Source organism: Danio rerio, chromosome 2 (genome assembly GCF_049306965.1).
Source record: "Danio rerio strain Tuebingen ecotype United States chromosome 2, GRCz12tu, whole genome shotgun sequence".
Classification (NCBI taxonomy): domain Eukaryota; kingdom Metazoa; phylum Chordata; class Actinopteri; order Cypriniformes; family Danionidae; genus Danio; species Danio rerio.
Window position 1 is genome coordinate 59,565,001 of NC_133177.1, and position 17,172 is coordinate 59,582,172.

At 35.0% G+C, this 17,172-nt stretch overlaps 2 protein-coding genes across 5 annotated transcripts in view; both read left to right on the forward strand.

The window, feature by feature from the left end:
- Positions 1–2,002, forward strand: part of upf1 (UPF1 RNA helicase and ATPase) — a 66,793-nt gene extending 64,791 nt beyond the window's left edge. The window contains exon 24 of one of the 2 annotated variants that reach the window (XM_005163640.6): positions 1–2,002. This exon is cut by the window's left edge and continues 74 nt beyond it. The gene's annotated coding sequence lies outside the window, so the exon portion shown is untranslated. 2 annotated transcript variants of the gene reach the window in all.
- A 5,150-nt stretch (positions 2,003–7,152) lies between these two features.
- LOC100330028 (homer protein homolog 3) overlaps positions 7,153–17,172 on the forward strand; it is a 96,636-nt gene continuing 86,616 nt past the window's right edge. For all 3 annotated transcript variants that reach the window (XR_012395285.1, XM_073931958.1, XM_073931965.1), the window contains exons 1-2: positions 7,153–7,500; positions 10,857–10,906. Coding sequence is in view for 2 of the 3 variants with exons in the window: in XM_073931958.1 (XP_073788059.1) it covers positions 10,884–10,906 (23 nt within the window). In the remaining variant the exon portion in view is untranslated. The remainder of the gene's footprint in view (positions 7,501–10,856; positions 10,907–17,172) is intronic.

Below are 17,172 nucleotides of genomic sequence, written 5' to 3' on the forward strand. Positions count from 1 at the left end.
GAACAAACATGGATGCCCGTTTACCACTGTTACAACTGAAGCACCATGGTGTGAGAGCAACAGGAGAGAATCAAACCAATCACAGGAGGGAGTAAAGCTGGACAGGACGAAAGAGAAAGGCGTGAGCGGCCGAAAAACATCCACCATTGGTGGAGGAGAGGGGGAGACGCAGTGTTCGGAGGAGACCAAACACGAGATCTTCCATCTGCAGCGGTGGAGGAGGAGGGCGGCTCCTGGAGCGCAGGTATGGGTCTGTCCCGTCCCGTCCCATCCCGGCCTCTTCTCTCTCTCTCGTCAGCCTCAGGCCTGCCCTGCCAACCGAGACGGAGCCAAGATGATGAAGTTCTCTTAAAACTACCTGCAAAAAAAAAACACGCTTGCTCTGTCGTCTCCGCGAGCTGAGAGAGGGGGTGACGTATTTAAAGACACAAAGTAATTATAAACGCTTATCAAGCAGCTGATTTTTTGGGAAAATATAAGAGTCGCCCCTCAAAGTTGACATCCGACGTTCAGGTTCTGCCACCGAACATGAGAGAATGGACGAGAGCTTCGCCTTTCATTTGGATTTTTCTTTTTTGCGTGCGCGCCGGGTCTCCTAGAAGGTGCTAGGACACTCTGAAGGACGATTCAACTTTGAGGACGTCGTAACGGAGAGCCACTTACGGCGGGTGACTCGCAAAAATAATGGGGGTAGTGAAATAAAAATGGCTTTCTCTTTTCATTTTAAATGTTTCGTCTCCGCAAGGGGGCCGACAAGATCTATCCTTTCCTCTTTTAAAATATGGTTTTTGTTCAACTAGAATAAAAGCAGTGAACCGCTTGATTTAGACGTGGCTTTTAATATCTTGCTGCAAGCAGACGATATGTAATAATAAATGAATCAATCAGGGTGGAATCATCGTATGAGAAGGATGTGTCAATCACTGTAGGAAGCCCCGCCCACTGCTGTTTGCGTCCAATCAGGACGCAGTGGTGTTCTTTACATGGCAGAAAGCAGGAGATGGCCGCACCTATGCGAAGGACAGACAGGTGAGATTCTCGCTGTTTTTGCGTCTGACTGTAGGAGGCGCTGTTGCGTCTTTTTGCATCACGATGATGTCAGTGAGAGCAGCGTTTAATACGCCGACCAGAGCTGTGTGTGTGAGAGTGTGTGTGTACGTTTGTGACTGCCCTCCCTCATCATCATTATTATTATTTGTGTTGTGGTAGTTGTAGTTTTCTTTTTTTCCCTCGTTCTAGTTGCTCATTTGCATTTTTTCCTCCCTTAGTAGCTCATTTTTATTTGTACGATCTGACGTGAAGTTCTCGTAACCTCTCTCAGTGTGGAAATTGCTCTTCATTTGGTTTTGACGGACCCATTCGGAGTTTTATGGCAGCTTTTAACATCTGTTTCGACCGATGCCAGTCGCCTCAACTTTATACTTTTACTTTTGGAGTGTTTATACCTTGCTGTTACTCCATACTCGCAACACTTTTTGACTGTTTAATATTACTGAAGTACCACCGCTCGCATTTTATAGCATCGAGCACATTTTTGTTTTGTTTTTCGTTCTCGACCCACAAGACAATCATGATCCGCTTCTCCACAGTTCCCGAGCATGTCAGTGTCTAATATTCTGACTTTTCACACTTTCCAATACTTGGGTTTCCATATTTCCCTCTTCAGATGTAAATATCAGACTTGATAACATCAGCCAAATTGTTGCCAATGACAATGCATTCACGATAAAGCCACGGCGATCCTCATTCTGGTTCTTCTTATGATCGAGTTTATGACTCCGAGATCACCCTTGTGGGAGTTTCTGCTGAGAAAGTTGCATCGGATTTGTCTGAAATGTACAATAAATGAATGTAGTTTACCTTGCATTGAAGAGGAATGAGGGAAAAAAAAGCATCAGGATATGAAGTATAATTCAGGATTTTGCTTTGTGAAAAAGTTTTCACCCCCCACGGTATGTACTTCTTGTAACGTTAAAAATAAATGTTGCTTTCTTTCACCCAATGCAGGTCTGGTTGCTTCATTCGTCCTCTCTGTGATCTTTAAATGTTCTGGGGTTTTTGTCTGTTTGTAAATTCATTTTTAACATGGTGTACATTTTAGTGTTGAAGTAATCTTGTTGTTGTTTTTTCTCCCCAAGCTGGCTTCTGTGGTAACTGAAAATGAGAAATGCACAATGGGAATGATGTTTACTAACCTTAAAAGTGAGACGTTTATTTGTATTGATCAGAAATTTCATGCTATGTTATTTCTAATGGAAAAGATCTGATGTGGCATTTTCATTAATCAATCTCATGTGATCAGACTAATTGGATTTAATAACCTAATAAACATGTACAGTTGGAAGCAGAAGTTTACACACACTGTATAAAAAGGCACATAACCATTTAAAAAGGTCAGATGTTAATGTGACTCAACTATTTCTCTTTTAGGTAAGTCTGGATGATCACATTAGTTTCTGTTCTGCTTAATAGCAGAATAATGAGAGAGAGTTTGAGAAATTGTTATAACTCTTCTTGATGGTCAGGTTTACATACAATAAGATTATTCTGCCTCTGGAAAAGCTCAGATGATGGTGTCAAGGTTTTGGAAGTTTCTGATTGGCTAATTGACAACATTTGAGTTAACTAGAGGCACAACTGTAGAATAGTATTTAGGGAAATCCTCAAACACACACTGCTTCCTTGTGTGACGACATGGGAAAATCAACAAGCCAGAATCAACAACAAAGCCAGATTACAATCAGCTAAATGACACTGGGAAAAGGACTCATGTTTGGAGACATGTCCTGTGCTCTGATGGAGCTAAGACTGAACTGTTTGGCCATAATGACCAGTGTTACATTTGGAGGACAAAGGGGAAAGCTTACAAGCCTAGGAACACCATCCCAACTGTGAAGTATGGGGGCGGCAGCATCATGTTGTGGGGCTGTTCTGCTGCAGGAGGGACTGGTCCACTTCACAGCATAGATGGCATCATGAAGAAAGAACATTATGGAGAAATACTGAAGCAACATCAAGACATCAGCCAGGAAATTAAAGCTTGACCACAAATGGCTCTTCCAAACAAACCATGAACCTAAGCATACTGCCAGATTATTTAACATGTGCTTAAAGGACAACAGAGGGAATGTTTTGGAGTGGCCATCACAAAGCCCTGATCTCAATCCTATAGAACATTAGTGGGCAGAGTTGAAATAGCTTGAGCGAGCAAGACCGCCTACAAATTTGACTCCGTTACACCAATATATATGTGTGTGTGTGTATATATGTGTGTGTGTGTGTGTGTATATATTTATATATATATATATATATATATATAGAGAGAGAGAGAGAGAGAGAGAGAGAGAGAGAGAGATGGTCTGGTTCTTGAATCTGATTGGCTGATAGCTGTGCAATATCAGCACTCTTACATCCTCTTCACCCTTGTGTGTTACTCCGCCCACATAGAGTGACAGCAGATCAATAAACTCACTACAGTTTGACAAATATTGCAGCTGATGGACAACATAATGTACCTTTGTATTGTTTTAGGTGAGATGATAGTTGTTTAGACTGTAACTATGCAGTTTATTTATTAGGATAGTGCCTATTTTAAATACCTAACTTTGGAGATCGGAGCCTTTTATACTGAGCAGAGCAAAGACGGTTGCACCACAAGATGGCGACAGAGTCTGCATAATAAGCCCTTATAGGAGAAAAACAGCGTCTTTTCATATTTCAAACTACAGCTGATCAAATCATCACAGAACAGGTAAATGACTTTCTAAGTCGATCTTTCTCTCTCTTTAGTATGTTGTAGTGCTGTATTTATACCAGTCTGGTAGTGTTTCTGATTGTGTTTGCTTTGCTTTGGCTTTTTAAGGGTTAAATATTGTGATCTCCTGATTGCAACAGAGAAATACTGAGAAATCTCTGTAGACTGATGGCATTTCATGCTGTTCAGCATTATAATCTTAAAATGTCAGCAAAATCAGCTGTTTTGTCGTCACTTTAGAAATTACGCTATAGAGGATCGTTCACTAGCTCTAAAGTGAAGTTGTTGAATTAGTGACGGTTTCTGCTGTTCTGACGTCAGCTGCAGATGTGAATGAGCGGGGGAAAGAAAGTAGTTTCTCTTACAAAAGGGTTTTTACACTCTCCATGTTTGATTTTCTTTTTTATATACACGATTGTGCCGTCAAACTGTTGTAGAAATGCAATATCACACGAGTAGCAGTGCGATATGGCTGTATATTGGCACTGGTGGGACACTAGAGGATGTCACACACCGTATGTGCCGCTCGGTGCCATGACACAGCACGCACATGACAGTTGGAAGCATCTCACACCAGACGTGTTATTTAAAATGAAACTATTCAGATGCCGCTCTGTGGCGTGGCAGAAATATGAACAGAGTTTACCCTGTTCCCCTATAGCCTACTCAATTCCCCTGTTGCGCATGTCTTTTGACTGGGGGAAACTGGAGCACCCGAAGGAAACCCACGCGAACACAGGGAGAACATGCAAACTCCACACAGAAACGCCAACTTTTTCCTGCTGTGAGGGGACAGCACTACCTACTGTGCCACTGCTTCACCCCACTATTTTAATATTTTTTTATATATTCATTTGGATCTACTCACTATTTAAATATTTTTTTAATATTTATTTAGGTCTAATCTAATCACTATTTTAATAATTTTTAAATATTTTTTAGGTCTAAAATAATCACTATTTTAATTATTTTTTATTTATATCTAATCTAATCACTATTTAAATTACTTTTTATTTAGATCTAATCTCTATTTTAATAGTTTTTAAATATTTATTTAGATCTAATCACTATTTTAATATTTTTTTAAATATTAAGGTCTAATATAATTTCTATTTTGAAGCAGTGGTGCAGTAGGTAGTGCTGTCGCCTCACAGCAAGAAGGTCGCTGGTTCGAACCTTGGCTCAGTTGGCGTTTCTGTGTGGAGTTTGCATGGTTTCCTCCAGGTGCTCCGGTTTCCACCACAGTCCAAACACATACGGTACAGGTGAATTGATTAGGCTAAATTGTCCATAGTGTATGAGTGTGTGTGTGTGTGTGTGTGTGTGTGTGTGTGTGTGTATGTGTGGATGTTTCCCAGAGTTGGGTTGCGGCTGGAAGGGCATCCGCTGCATAAAAACTTGCTAGATAAGTTGGCGGTTCATTCCGCTGTGGCAACCCCAGATTAATAAAGGGACTAAGCCAACAAAAGAAAAATAATCACTATTTTAATTTTTTTATTATTAAGGTCTAATCTAATCACTATTTTAATAGTTTTTAAATATTTACTTAGGTTTAATATAATCACTATTTTAATTATTTTTTATTTAGATCTAATCACTATTTAAATATTTGTAATATTTATTTAGATCTAATCTAATCACAATTTTAATATTTTTTAAATATTTAGGTCTAAAATAATCACAATTTTTATCTTATTTTTTTTTTTTAGATCTAATCTACTCACTATTTTATTAGTTTTTAAATATTTAGGGGTGAGGCAGTGGCGCAGTAGGTAGTGCTGTCGCCTCACAGCAAGAAGGTCGCTGGGTCGCTGGTTCGCTGGTTCGAACCTTGGCTCAGTTGGGGTTTCTGTGTGGAGTTTGCATGTTCTCCCTGTCTTCGCATGGGTTTCCTCCAGTTTCCCCCACAACCGGTGCTCCGGTTTCCCCCACAGTCCAAAGACATGCGAACATGCAAACTCCACACAGAAACGCCAACCTCTTGCTGTTAGGGGACAGCACTACCTACTGTCCCACTGCGTCACCCCAGTATTTTAATATTTTTTATATATTCATTTGGATCTACTTACTATTTAAATATTTAAAATAGTGATTGGATTAGACCTAAATAAAAAAAAAAATTAAAATAGTGATTATTCATTTTCTACTATTTAAAAATATTTAAATAGTAGAAAATAAATAATCACTATTTTAATTTTTTTTATTATTTAGGTCTAATCTAATCACTATTTTAAAAGTTTTTAAATATTTATTTAGGTTTAATATAATCACTATTTTAATAATTTTTTATTTAGATCTAATCTTGCTATTTAATTATTTGTAATATTTATTTAGATCTAATCTAATCAGTTTTAATATATTTTTTTAAATATTTAGATCTAATATAATCACAATTTAAATTACTTTGTATTTAGGTCTAAAATAATCACTATTTTAATTATTTTTTAGATCTGATCTAATCTCACTATTTTATTAGTTTTTAAATATTTATTTAGGTCTAATCTAATCACTGTTTTAATTATTATTATTTTTTTAGATCTAATCTAATCACTACTTTAATTTTTTTAAAATATTTATTTAGATCTAATCTAATCACTATTTTTTAATATTTAGGTCTAATCTAATCACTATTTTAATTACTTTTTATTTAGATCTAATTTAATCTCTATTTTAATAGTTTTTAAATATCTATTTAGGTCTAAAATAATCACAATTTTAATTATTTTTATTTAGATCTAATCTTATCACTATTTTAATTATTTTTTATTAAGGTCTAAAATAATCACTATTTTAATAGTTTTTAAATATTTATAAAGGTCTAATCTAATCACTGTTTCAATTATTTTCATTAAAGTCTAATCTAATCACTGTTTTAATAGTTATTAAATTTTTATTTAGATCTAATCTTATCACTATTTTAATTATTTTTTATTAAGGTCTAAAATAATCTCTATTTTAATAGTTTTTAAATATCTATTTAGGTCTAAAATAATCACAATTTTAATTATTTTTATTTAGATCTAATTTTATCACTATTTTAATTATTTTTTATTAAGGTTTAAAATAATCTCTATTTTAATAGTTTTTAAATATTTATTTAGGTCTAATCTAATCACTGTTTTAATAGTTTTTAAATATTTATTTAGGTCTAATCTAGCCATTATTTTACATTTTAAATCGGCATTTTACCAAATTCTTTAATAAAAGCTATTGTTTTAAACTAAAAAGTAACTCGCATTGCATCTTTAAAGCGCTCAGGGTCACACTCACATCATCACTAATGACTATGCTTCAGTCTCTAATCACTAAACGCGCCGCAATGAAGCTGCAGCCGTGCTCGTGTCCGCTAGACGGCGCGCTCGAGTCTCTTCAAAAGCACAGAGCGGCGGCGCGGGATCGGGACATCAAAGCAAAACTGCTTCGAAAGTAACAGTCGCGGCGCGTAATCAAAGTCGCAGCGGGAAACATCAGAACGCGGAGCGCGCGAACGCCGGCGGGGTTTCCCGCGAGTCCGCTTGCTCACTCCAGTACAAACCGAGAAAACGCCGCGAAAATCAGCAGCGGACGCGCGCCCGGTCATCACGTCCAGTTTCTGCGGCGGCTTGGTGTTGCATGCGGCTGCTGCCATGCAAATATATGGCATGTTGAGCGTATAGAAAGACTCGGATTACTGCTCCCACAGATCCTCCAGTTGCTCCATAACAGGAACAAGAGTTTGTCATCCTGTGGGTTTACAACGACATGGGGTAAGAGACACTGCTTATTCATCATTTACTGTAACTTTACCTACAACTACAGTCGGATCTGACTGGAGAACTTACTTCAGTAGTTAGCTCAGACGCTGGAAAACAGTGATTTACTGCATTTATTTGATTTATTTGAGGTAGATGGTTGCAAATGATTATATTAACTGAATTTAAACTAACAAATTAAGCTGAACGTTACTCAATTAATTGGGTTTGTTTAAATATTCAGCCCATATAAGTAGTTTGCAACCACTTACCCTAAAAAACACCAACTATTAAATCATATATAAATATTTTTTTCAGTGCATGTGTTGGTATAAAATCTTAGTTGTTGATATGTTAAGATGTTAATTAGAAAAGTGTAAATATTTATTGCATGTTTGTGCATTTAAAATAATGTTATTGCTTTGCATTATGACTGCTAGTATTGTGCATTATTAATGTTATTGCATTATGACTGCTAGTATTGTGCTTTATTAATGAGATTGCATTATGACTGCTAGTATTGTGCATTATTAATGATATTGCTTTGCATTATGACTGCTAGTATTGTGCTTTATTAATGAGATTGCATTATGACTGCTAGTATTGTGCTTTATTAATGATATTGCATTATGACTGCTAGTATTGTGCATTATTAATGTTATTGCATTATGACTGCTAGTATTGTGCTTTATTAATGATATTGCATTATGACTGCTAGTATTGTGCATTATTAATGATATTGCTTTGCATTATGACTGCTAGTATTGTGCTTTATTAATGAGATTGCATTATGACTGCTAGTATTGTGCATTATTAATGATATTGCTTTGCATTATGACTGCTAGTATTGTGCTTTATTAATGATATTGCATTATGACTGCTAGTATTGTGCTTTATTAATGAGATTGCATTATGACTGCTAGTATTGTGCATTATTAATGATATTGCTTTGCATTATGACTGCTAGTATTGTGCTTTATTAATGAGATTGCATTATGACTGCTAGTATTGTGCTTTATTAATGATATTGCATTATGACTGCTAGTATTGTGCATTATTAATGTTATTGCATTATGACTGCTAGTATTGTGCTTTATTAATGATATTGCATTATGACTGCTAGTATTGTGCTTTATTAATGATATTGCATTATGACTGCTAGTATTGTGCTTTATTAATGAGATTGCATTATGACTGCTAGTATTGTGCATTATTAATGATATTGCTTTGCATTATGACTGCTAGTATTGTGCTTTATTAATGATATTGCATTATGACTGCTAGTATTGTGCTTTATTAATGATATTGCATTATGACTGCTAGTATTGTGCATTATTAATGATATTGCTTTGCATTATGACTGCTAGTATTGTGCATTATTAATGTTATTGCATTATGACTGCTAGTATTGTGCTTTATTAATGAGATTGCATTATGACTGCTAGTATTGTGCATTATTAATGATATTGCTTTGCATTATGACTGCTAGTATTGTGCTTTATTAATGATATTGCATTATGACTGCTAGTATTGTGCTTTATTAATGAGATTGCATTATGACTGCTAGTATTGTGCATTATTAATGATATTGCTTTGCATTATGACTGCTAGTATTGTGCATTATTAATGATATTGCATTATGACTGCTAGTATTGTGCTTTATTAATGATATTGCATTATGACTGCTAGTATTGTGCATTATTAATGTTATTGCATTATGACTGCTAGTATTGTGCTTTATTAATGATATTGCATTATGACTGCTAGTATTGTGCTTTATTAATGTTATTGCATTATGACTGCTAGTATTGTGCTTTATTAATGAGATTGCATTATGACTGCTAGTATTGTGCTTTATTAATGATATTGCATTATGACTGCTAGTATTGTGCTTTATTAATGATATTGCATTATGACTGCTAGTATTGTGCTTTATTAATGTCATTGCATTATGACTGCTAGTATTGTGCTTTATTAATGATATTGCATTATGACTGCTAGTATTATGCTTTATTAATGATATTGCATTATGACTGCTAGTATTGTGCATTATTAATGTTATTGCATTATGACTGCTAGTATTGTGCATTATTAATGATATTGCATTGCATTATGACTGCTAGTATTGTGCATTATTAATGATATTGCATTATGACTGCTAGTATTGTGCATTATTAATGTTATTGCATTATGACTGCTAGTATTGTGCTTTATTAATGATATTGCATTATGACTGCTAGTATTGTGCTTTATTAATGATATTGCATTATGACTGCTAGTATTGTGCTTTATTAATGTTAATGCATTGCATTATGACTGCTAGTATTGTGCTTTATTAATGTTAATGCATTGCATTATGACTGCTAGTATTATGCTTTATTAATGATATTGCATTATGACTGCTAGTATTATGCTTTATTAATGATATTGCATTATGACTGCTAGTATTGTGCATTATTAATGTTATTGCATTATGACTGCTAGTATTGTGCATTATTAATGATATTGCATTGCATTATGACTGCTAGTATTGTGCATTATTAATGATATTGCATTATGACTGCTAGTATTGTGCATTATTAATGTTATTGCATTATGACTGCTAGTATTGTGCTTTATTAATGATATTGCATTATGACTGCTAGTATTGTGCTTTATTAATGTTAATGCATTGCATTATGACTGCTAGTATTGTGCTTTATTAATGTTAATGCATTGCATTATGACTGCTAGTATTATGCTTTATTAATGATATTGCATTATGACTGCTAGTATTGTGCTTTATTAATGTTATTGCATTGCATTATGACTGCTAGTATTGTGCATTATTAATGAGATTGCATTGCATTATGACTGCTAGTATCGTTTATCTGCTTCTAAAAGTCACTTGGAAAAAAAGTTGTGTGTATAAATATTACGAGTCACTCTTTTTGTTATGCATATATGCTTTTTAAGCTCATATTTGGCATTTAAATGTTGAATCAGAAAAGCAAGGCATCAGACAATGTCTGTCAGCCCCTCAGTATAGAGATATATGGTGACTAAAATATACTTTATAAGTATTTTAAATAATATAATGAATTGTTTTTGGATTATTTGCATTTAAGCATGCTTCTGTTGGCTTGATTGATAATTTCGTGATTAAAACGATTAATTAAACCCAAAATATAGCGTTTAATTCAATACTAAATGACTAAATTGTTATGTAAACTTGTAAGGAGGTTGGAGTATTGGCGTAGTTTCTTCCTCGACCTTGACCCAAATACATCAGTTGACTTTCGCAGGGTCTATAATGCTTGTGTTTTTGTATTTTAATGAGTGGATTGGTGAATTTATGTTGTTTGTTTTTATTCTCCTGTTCCTAATGACAGAAAAAGACCCTCATCTGTCCAGTAAGAATGTTTCAGACGCACCGAGAAAGGTAAGCCACTGCACTTTATCATTTCATGCCTGCATTTATCAAATATTTACTGAATTTTTGGGACAGGTTAGAATTGTTGATTTGTTTTGAGATGAATATTAAGTTTAGATATAAAAAGTGTTGATGCGTAATGTTTTATTTCACGTGTGTTAACTGTAGATTTCTGGCCTTTCTACAAATCTGATTAATAATTGCCATTCTCTATACTGAGAAGTGAACTTTGCATGCATTATTATTGGGCTTAACTGTGAGCACAGCAGCTGTTGCACATCAAAATGATTGCATCAGGGTTTTTTTTTGCACAATTTTAAGACTTCACACCAGTGGCGATATATATATATATATATATATATATATATATATATATATATATATATATATATATATATATATATATATATATATATATATATTAGGGCTGTAACGATACACCAAACCCACGATTCGGTTCGTATCACGATTTTTGACCCACGATTCGGTTCGTATCACGATTTTTTTTTTTTCGTGTGGGGATGGGAAAAAAAAGATTTTTAAAACTATTTTTTATTAAATAACATTTGAAAAATCTTTATAAACTAAACATCAAAGAACAATATTAACTATGCAAATTATTAACAATATAAATAGCCATATATAAAATAAAAAAATAGCCAAAGCTATCACTTCTGTTTTCTTTGTAACAAAATACTGTTGAAAAACCAAACAGAACTAAACTCCATTGTGTAGATGGTTTAAGCATGTTGAAAATTCTTTTTCAATCAAGATCTCTTACATAGAAAAAGTAAATTAAATAGCTACTAGGGATGCTCATTTCGTTAATTTTGCTAACCGACAACCGCCGCTCATTAATCGGTTATTAGCGGTTAACTGGTCAGATTACTATTAATTTTATATTAAACAAATTGACGTGTCTATTTTGTGTATGACACATTAAATATTGCATAAAATACTGATTTATTTTTAAATGCTAGCATATTAATAACAGAACAGAACAACAGAGCATCTTCACGCACCTGCAGTGTTTAGCACAGAAGAGCAGAATAAACTAAATAAAATGAATAAAATAAATAGGACTGCCCTAAATTATTTTCACTTAAATAATTAATTTATATTACAAACGAAAATACTGACTGATTATTTTTAATAACCGGCATAGGCTGTTTTTTTCCAATCATTTTTTGTCTTCCGTCAAATAAAAATCGCAGACTTCCTCAAATTGCCCGCTCCACGGAAAATATGCCTTTATTTAATGCCCCACTGTTATTATTATAATCACAAAACCTTTTTACATTTTAATAGAAATCATTATTTTAAAGATTATGTCCTGATATAGCCTATGCTTTCCTCTCTCTCCCTCGCGGTTCAAGTGCGCGCGCTGCGTGATTAAAAGACAACAACAACGCGCGCGCATATGTAGACTTTTTATAAACAGTTTTGTTGTTTAAATATGATATTGCATTAATCTGCGTACATGCTTTATAAGCTGTAAAATAAAAAGTAAAGCCTATTTGTTGCGTTTATTACGCAGATCCAGGTCAACATAAGCGCTGGTTTATCAACAGGTCTGTATCAAACAGCAATATTCTTCTTCCATTTTGCTTCTTTGGCAAATGTGTCAGCAGGCACGGGTTATACGTTATCGTCCCGCAAGTTAAATATGTCTTGCAGTTAAACAAGTGGCCGAAAACGAGGCGCACCTCACTGCCTTTATGTTGACAAGGAAAAAAGAAGAGGAGCGGTCCTCTTATAAACGACTGAATCAGCTGGGTATCGATTGTGCAAAAGTGTTGCTGTCTGTGTTGTTGCAATTGTAATATTTAATACTATTGTGATATTCAAGATTTGTATATTCATACAGCTCTGGATAACTTAAAACAGCGATTAGACCTTCAGAGCGGCGTTAATGTGTCCTGAAGTAAAGCGAAACGGCTATAAACTCCAGCATGATAGAGTGATTATATACAGAGTCATATACCTTTATCTCTAAATAAAGTATAACTATAGAAACTGTGTTCATCTGAAAGCTTCGTCGCACCTGTCAGTCAGCACTCTCAAAGGTTCAAACAGAAAGCGCACTGCACGGTTACAGAAAAGTTTGCGCTGTTACCTGACATCTGGTGAACGCCCATCCCTCTCTGCGCAGCCACATTAACAGTGTGAGCAAATCATCGTATATGCGCTGAAAATCCGGCCGCTTTGACAGCATTGGCAATGTTTCTGGCGTTGTCTGTTGTCAAGCGGGGTTAAGTTGGTTTTGTTTTTGATATTCCTGACACATTCAGACGGTCCCTTACTATGAGCTCCGTGCGAGCTCTCCCGGCTAAATATTGCGAGGGATTAAACGGAGCAGTGCTTGTAATGTCGAACGAAAAAAAGTGTTAATTAGCTCAACTTTTGCAGGCACGCGTGACGTTATTGGAAAGGTATCACGGGGTGTGTCGCGATTCTCCCTTATCAGGATCGTAGATCTGAGAGTCGCGATTTCGATTTTATATTGTGTATTGTTACAGCCCTAATATATATATATATATATATATATATATATATATATATATATATATATATATATATATATATATATATATATATATATATATATATATATTTACACAGTTGAAGTCAGACTTTTTAGCCCCCCTTAATTATTATCGCCCCTGTTTATTTTTTTTCCCCAATTTCTTAATGGAGGGAAGATTGTTTCAACACATTTTTAAGCATAATAGTTTTAGAAAACTATTTGTAATAACTGATTTATTTTATCTTTGCCATGATGACAGTAAATAATATTTTACTAGATATTTTTTAAGACACTTCTATACAGCTTAAAGTCAAGGTTATAATAGTTTTGGATTTTTCATTAGTTTTAGTTTCTATTTCGTTTTGACTTTTTGTTTTCAAATTCAGTTAATTTTTATTAGTTTTAGAGGCAGATTTCCTAGTTTTTATTACTTTCTATATTTTAAAATGTCTTAGTTTTAGTTTAGTTTTTATTAGTTTCAGTATTAGTTTCAGTTTTTTTTCTAAATGAGGATATTTGTTAGGTACAAGATTCAAAATCAACAGGATAAATATTGTATAATTAAAAACAGTCAAACATTTTTTGAAACCTGTATTCAGAGGACACATGAACACTATCATCTACCACAACCATCTACCCATCCTCAAATTCAAAAGCTCACAAGAAAGCAGCCCTAAATACAATATGTGTGCAAGGCTGCTTGTGAGGTTAGACGTAGTGATGGGCAGGGCCAGATTAATGGGCATTATGGGCACATACTCTCCATCATGAGGAAGACAAGTAGGAATAATTAATAAGTGTGTGTATTATGGAGGACTCGGATTCCTAGAACTGGATTGGAGAGGTGTTATCCAAATCATATGCATTATAAGCAGGGCTCAACAATAAGGACTGCCCGGTGGCCCAGGGCCAGCGTGAGAGACACTTGGGACAGTAGACCGGATCATTAATGGCCCGATTGGGACAGTTCTGCCTTGTCACTAACATTTAATTTGTCTGTGACTATTTGTCAATTGCGTGCATTTTAAGTTTGTGCTTTCAAATCTTTAAATGCTACCTTCTCTGTAATGTCGTAAACAACATATTGCTTTCCGATTCGTCTTATCTGATTGATTTGAGCATGCTATTTTTTTTTGTAACCTGGTAACAACCAGTACAGCGTAGAAACAGCAACATGGCGGCAACATCAAATTAAAAGGCTAAACGAAAATGTCTGTCTCTAGCGTGTTGGAAGTAGACATTTACATGGAAACAACACGACAAAATAATAATGAAGTGATGTTATGCATAGTTTGCCGTCAGTTTGACAAATCAGCCACCTTTTGTTAAATAACTTCAAACTGCAATAAAATGCCTTCACATTTTCCATACTGCTCTTTTTGTTTGCATAACACTTATATTTACAATTGTTTTTTAAGTATTGAAATTCTAGATTTACAGACTTTATTTTTGACACATTATTTAAAATATGTGGTTAAAAAATAGCTATTAACTTCTCTTTTTTTTGGTGGGGGCAGTGAAAATTTTGGCAGGGCAAGTAAAAATCTAAACCACTTGCCCGATCAGACCAGTAGAAAAAATCCTTAGCGATGAACCCTGATAAATTCGTAGAAGTTATACATTAAAAATACCCTTATATAAATTTTAGTGCTGCTTCAGTGAACTTGAACAAGTATATTAAAATCTATTAACTTCCCTTAGTTGTATTAGTATTTTTTTATTTAAAGTGTGCTTTAAATGCTTTAAAAATACGTTAAATCTCTGTAGACTAAAAATACTTACTGTATATCATCTATTTAAAAAATGTGGGCAATACATTATAGATTAATTTTATTTAACAAATAATATATCAATATTATTTTTAATTAAACTATGGGGTGCGGCTGTAGGGGGCCTACAAGACATTGTGCCCAGGGGTCTCTGAATTATTAATCCGGGCCTGGTGATGGGAAATTTAGATTTCTAATGCCTAGTTCACACTAGAGGATTTTAAGCCTGATTTGAGCCCGATTTGGAAGTTAACGAGCTCGCCGACAGATCGGGCTGTGATCGGGAAGAAATCTGCGGGTGCTCGGCGCTCGCCGCTCTTTTTGTGTGAACTACTGAACAACGCATCAACGAGGCTCGCTGACACCTCGCAGACGGAAATCCAACATTCAGCATGCTGAATATTCCAGAGCAGTCGGCCGACTCAACCCCACGTGTGGTCAGATGTAGTGACGAGCTACAGCCAATGAGAGAGCATATCAGCATGAGCTGAATGGCTGTGTGTTCAGGAGCTCAGCAGAAACATCTGTGATTGGTCAGAATGGGCATCGGTGCACTCGCTTCATTCTGCGTTAGCACAGACATGAGAGTAGGATATATTAACAGTGGAACTAGAATTCTGCAACTATTAGAATTACCATACTGCTCATTCTGACCGTTCTCATATGAAACACCATACTGTCACAACATATTTACATTCAAAGCTATTATTAAGATATTAAAATTAAGCTTTGAATGATTGGCATCATATTTAATGACACCATTACCCTAAAAATATCATCTTTTTTTGGTAATACAGCCTATAAATATGTAGTTAAGATACTAAAACACTTAAAGGCTTGGCTTTCATTTTCACTTTCAAACAGGAGCTATTCGGCACAGAATCTGCTGTTTTGAAAGATATCTGCAGTAAATTGATGTTTTTGCCATCAGAAAGTTTTGTTTATGTTAGCAGGAAGTTGCCAGGCAAGAAAATGCACACATATTTAAAGTCACAGTGAAAAGTATCAGACATGCATGCAGTCATTTTGACCAATATGGTAATTTAAGGCAGAAATGCTCAGTTCTTTACTGTTTTGTAATAAAAAAAAATAACAATGTCAGAAAGAAATACACTGATAGTTAGAAAACGGCAGGGTGTTATAAATATGTTAGTTTTATTTCAAAGAGTTATAAAATTACAACAATTAAAAACTCTCTGTGTATCTCTCCACTGGAACCTGCAGATGAGTGATTAATGCGCTCATAAATCAGCTGATTTGAAGATGTTTTTAAATGCTTTCTCCAAAGCTTGAAACGCTGTCAGTGATGTCATCAGCACACAAGCAGCCAATAGTGTTCAGCTTTTTCTGACGACTCCTCCCTCAAATTTTCATTGGCTGTGGTTTGGTAGCTTGAATGAGCTGATGGGGAATGAGTTGTTGTCAGATCATGTAGTGTGTGACCCCCCTCTTGTGGATCGTTCACGGAGTGTTGCGTAGTGTGAACACCACAGAGATCAAAAGACACAAAGTCAAGTCATGTAGTGTGAACGGCACAGCGATCTGCTGATGTTTAAAATCCTGTAGTGTGAACTAGGCTTAACGCGGATGTTAGGACTCAACATTATGTAGTCAGAAATAGTAATTTCAGTCAGTTAAAACATCATCATGATCTGAAAAATGTCTTAGAGTAAAGTTTTACTAACTGTAAACCCAACTGAATCATGCTTCACTTATTTAAATTTCATTGCGATTGTCTGTTATGAAATAAACTTACGTTTTTTCCCAGATCCTCTCATTTAAGCCCTCGGTTTACCCGCGCTGCAGTTGTTCTAAGTTCAGTTCAGTCATACAGCAGGCTGTACCGTTTGTGTTTGGTTCACTGAATCACGCATGCGCAGTATTATCGATTCACCGACTCTCAATGTAACGTTACTGTTTTAATAACTGCATGAGAGTATTTATTGGATTATTTAGAGTCAGAGGGGGGTATTAGGCTT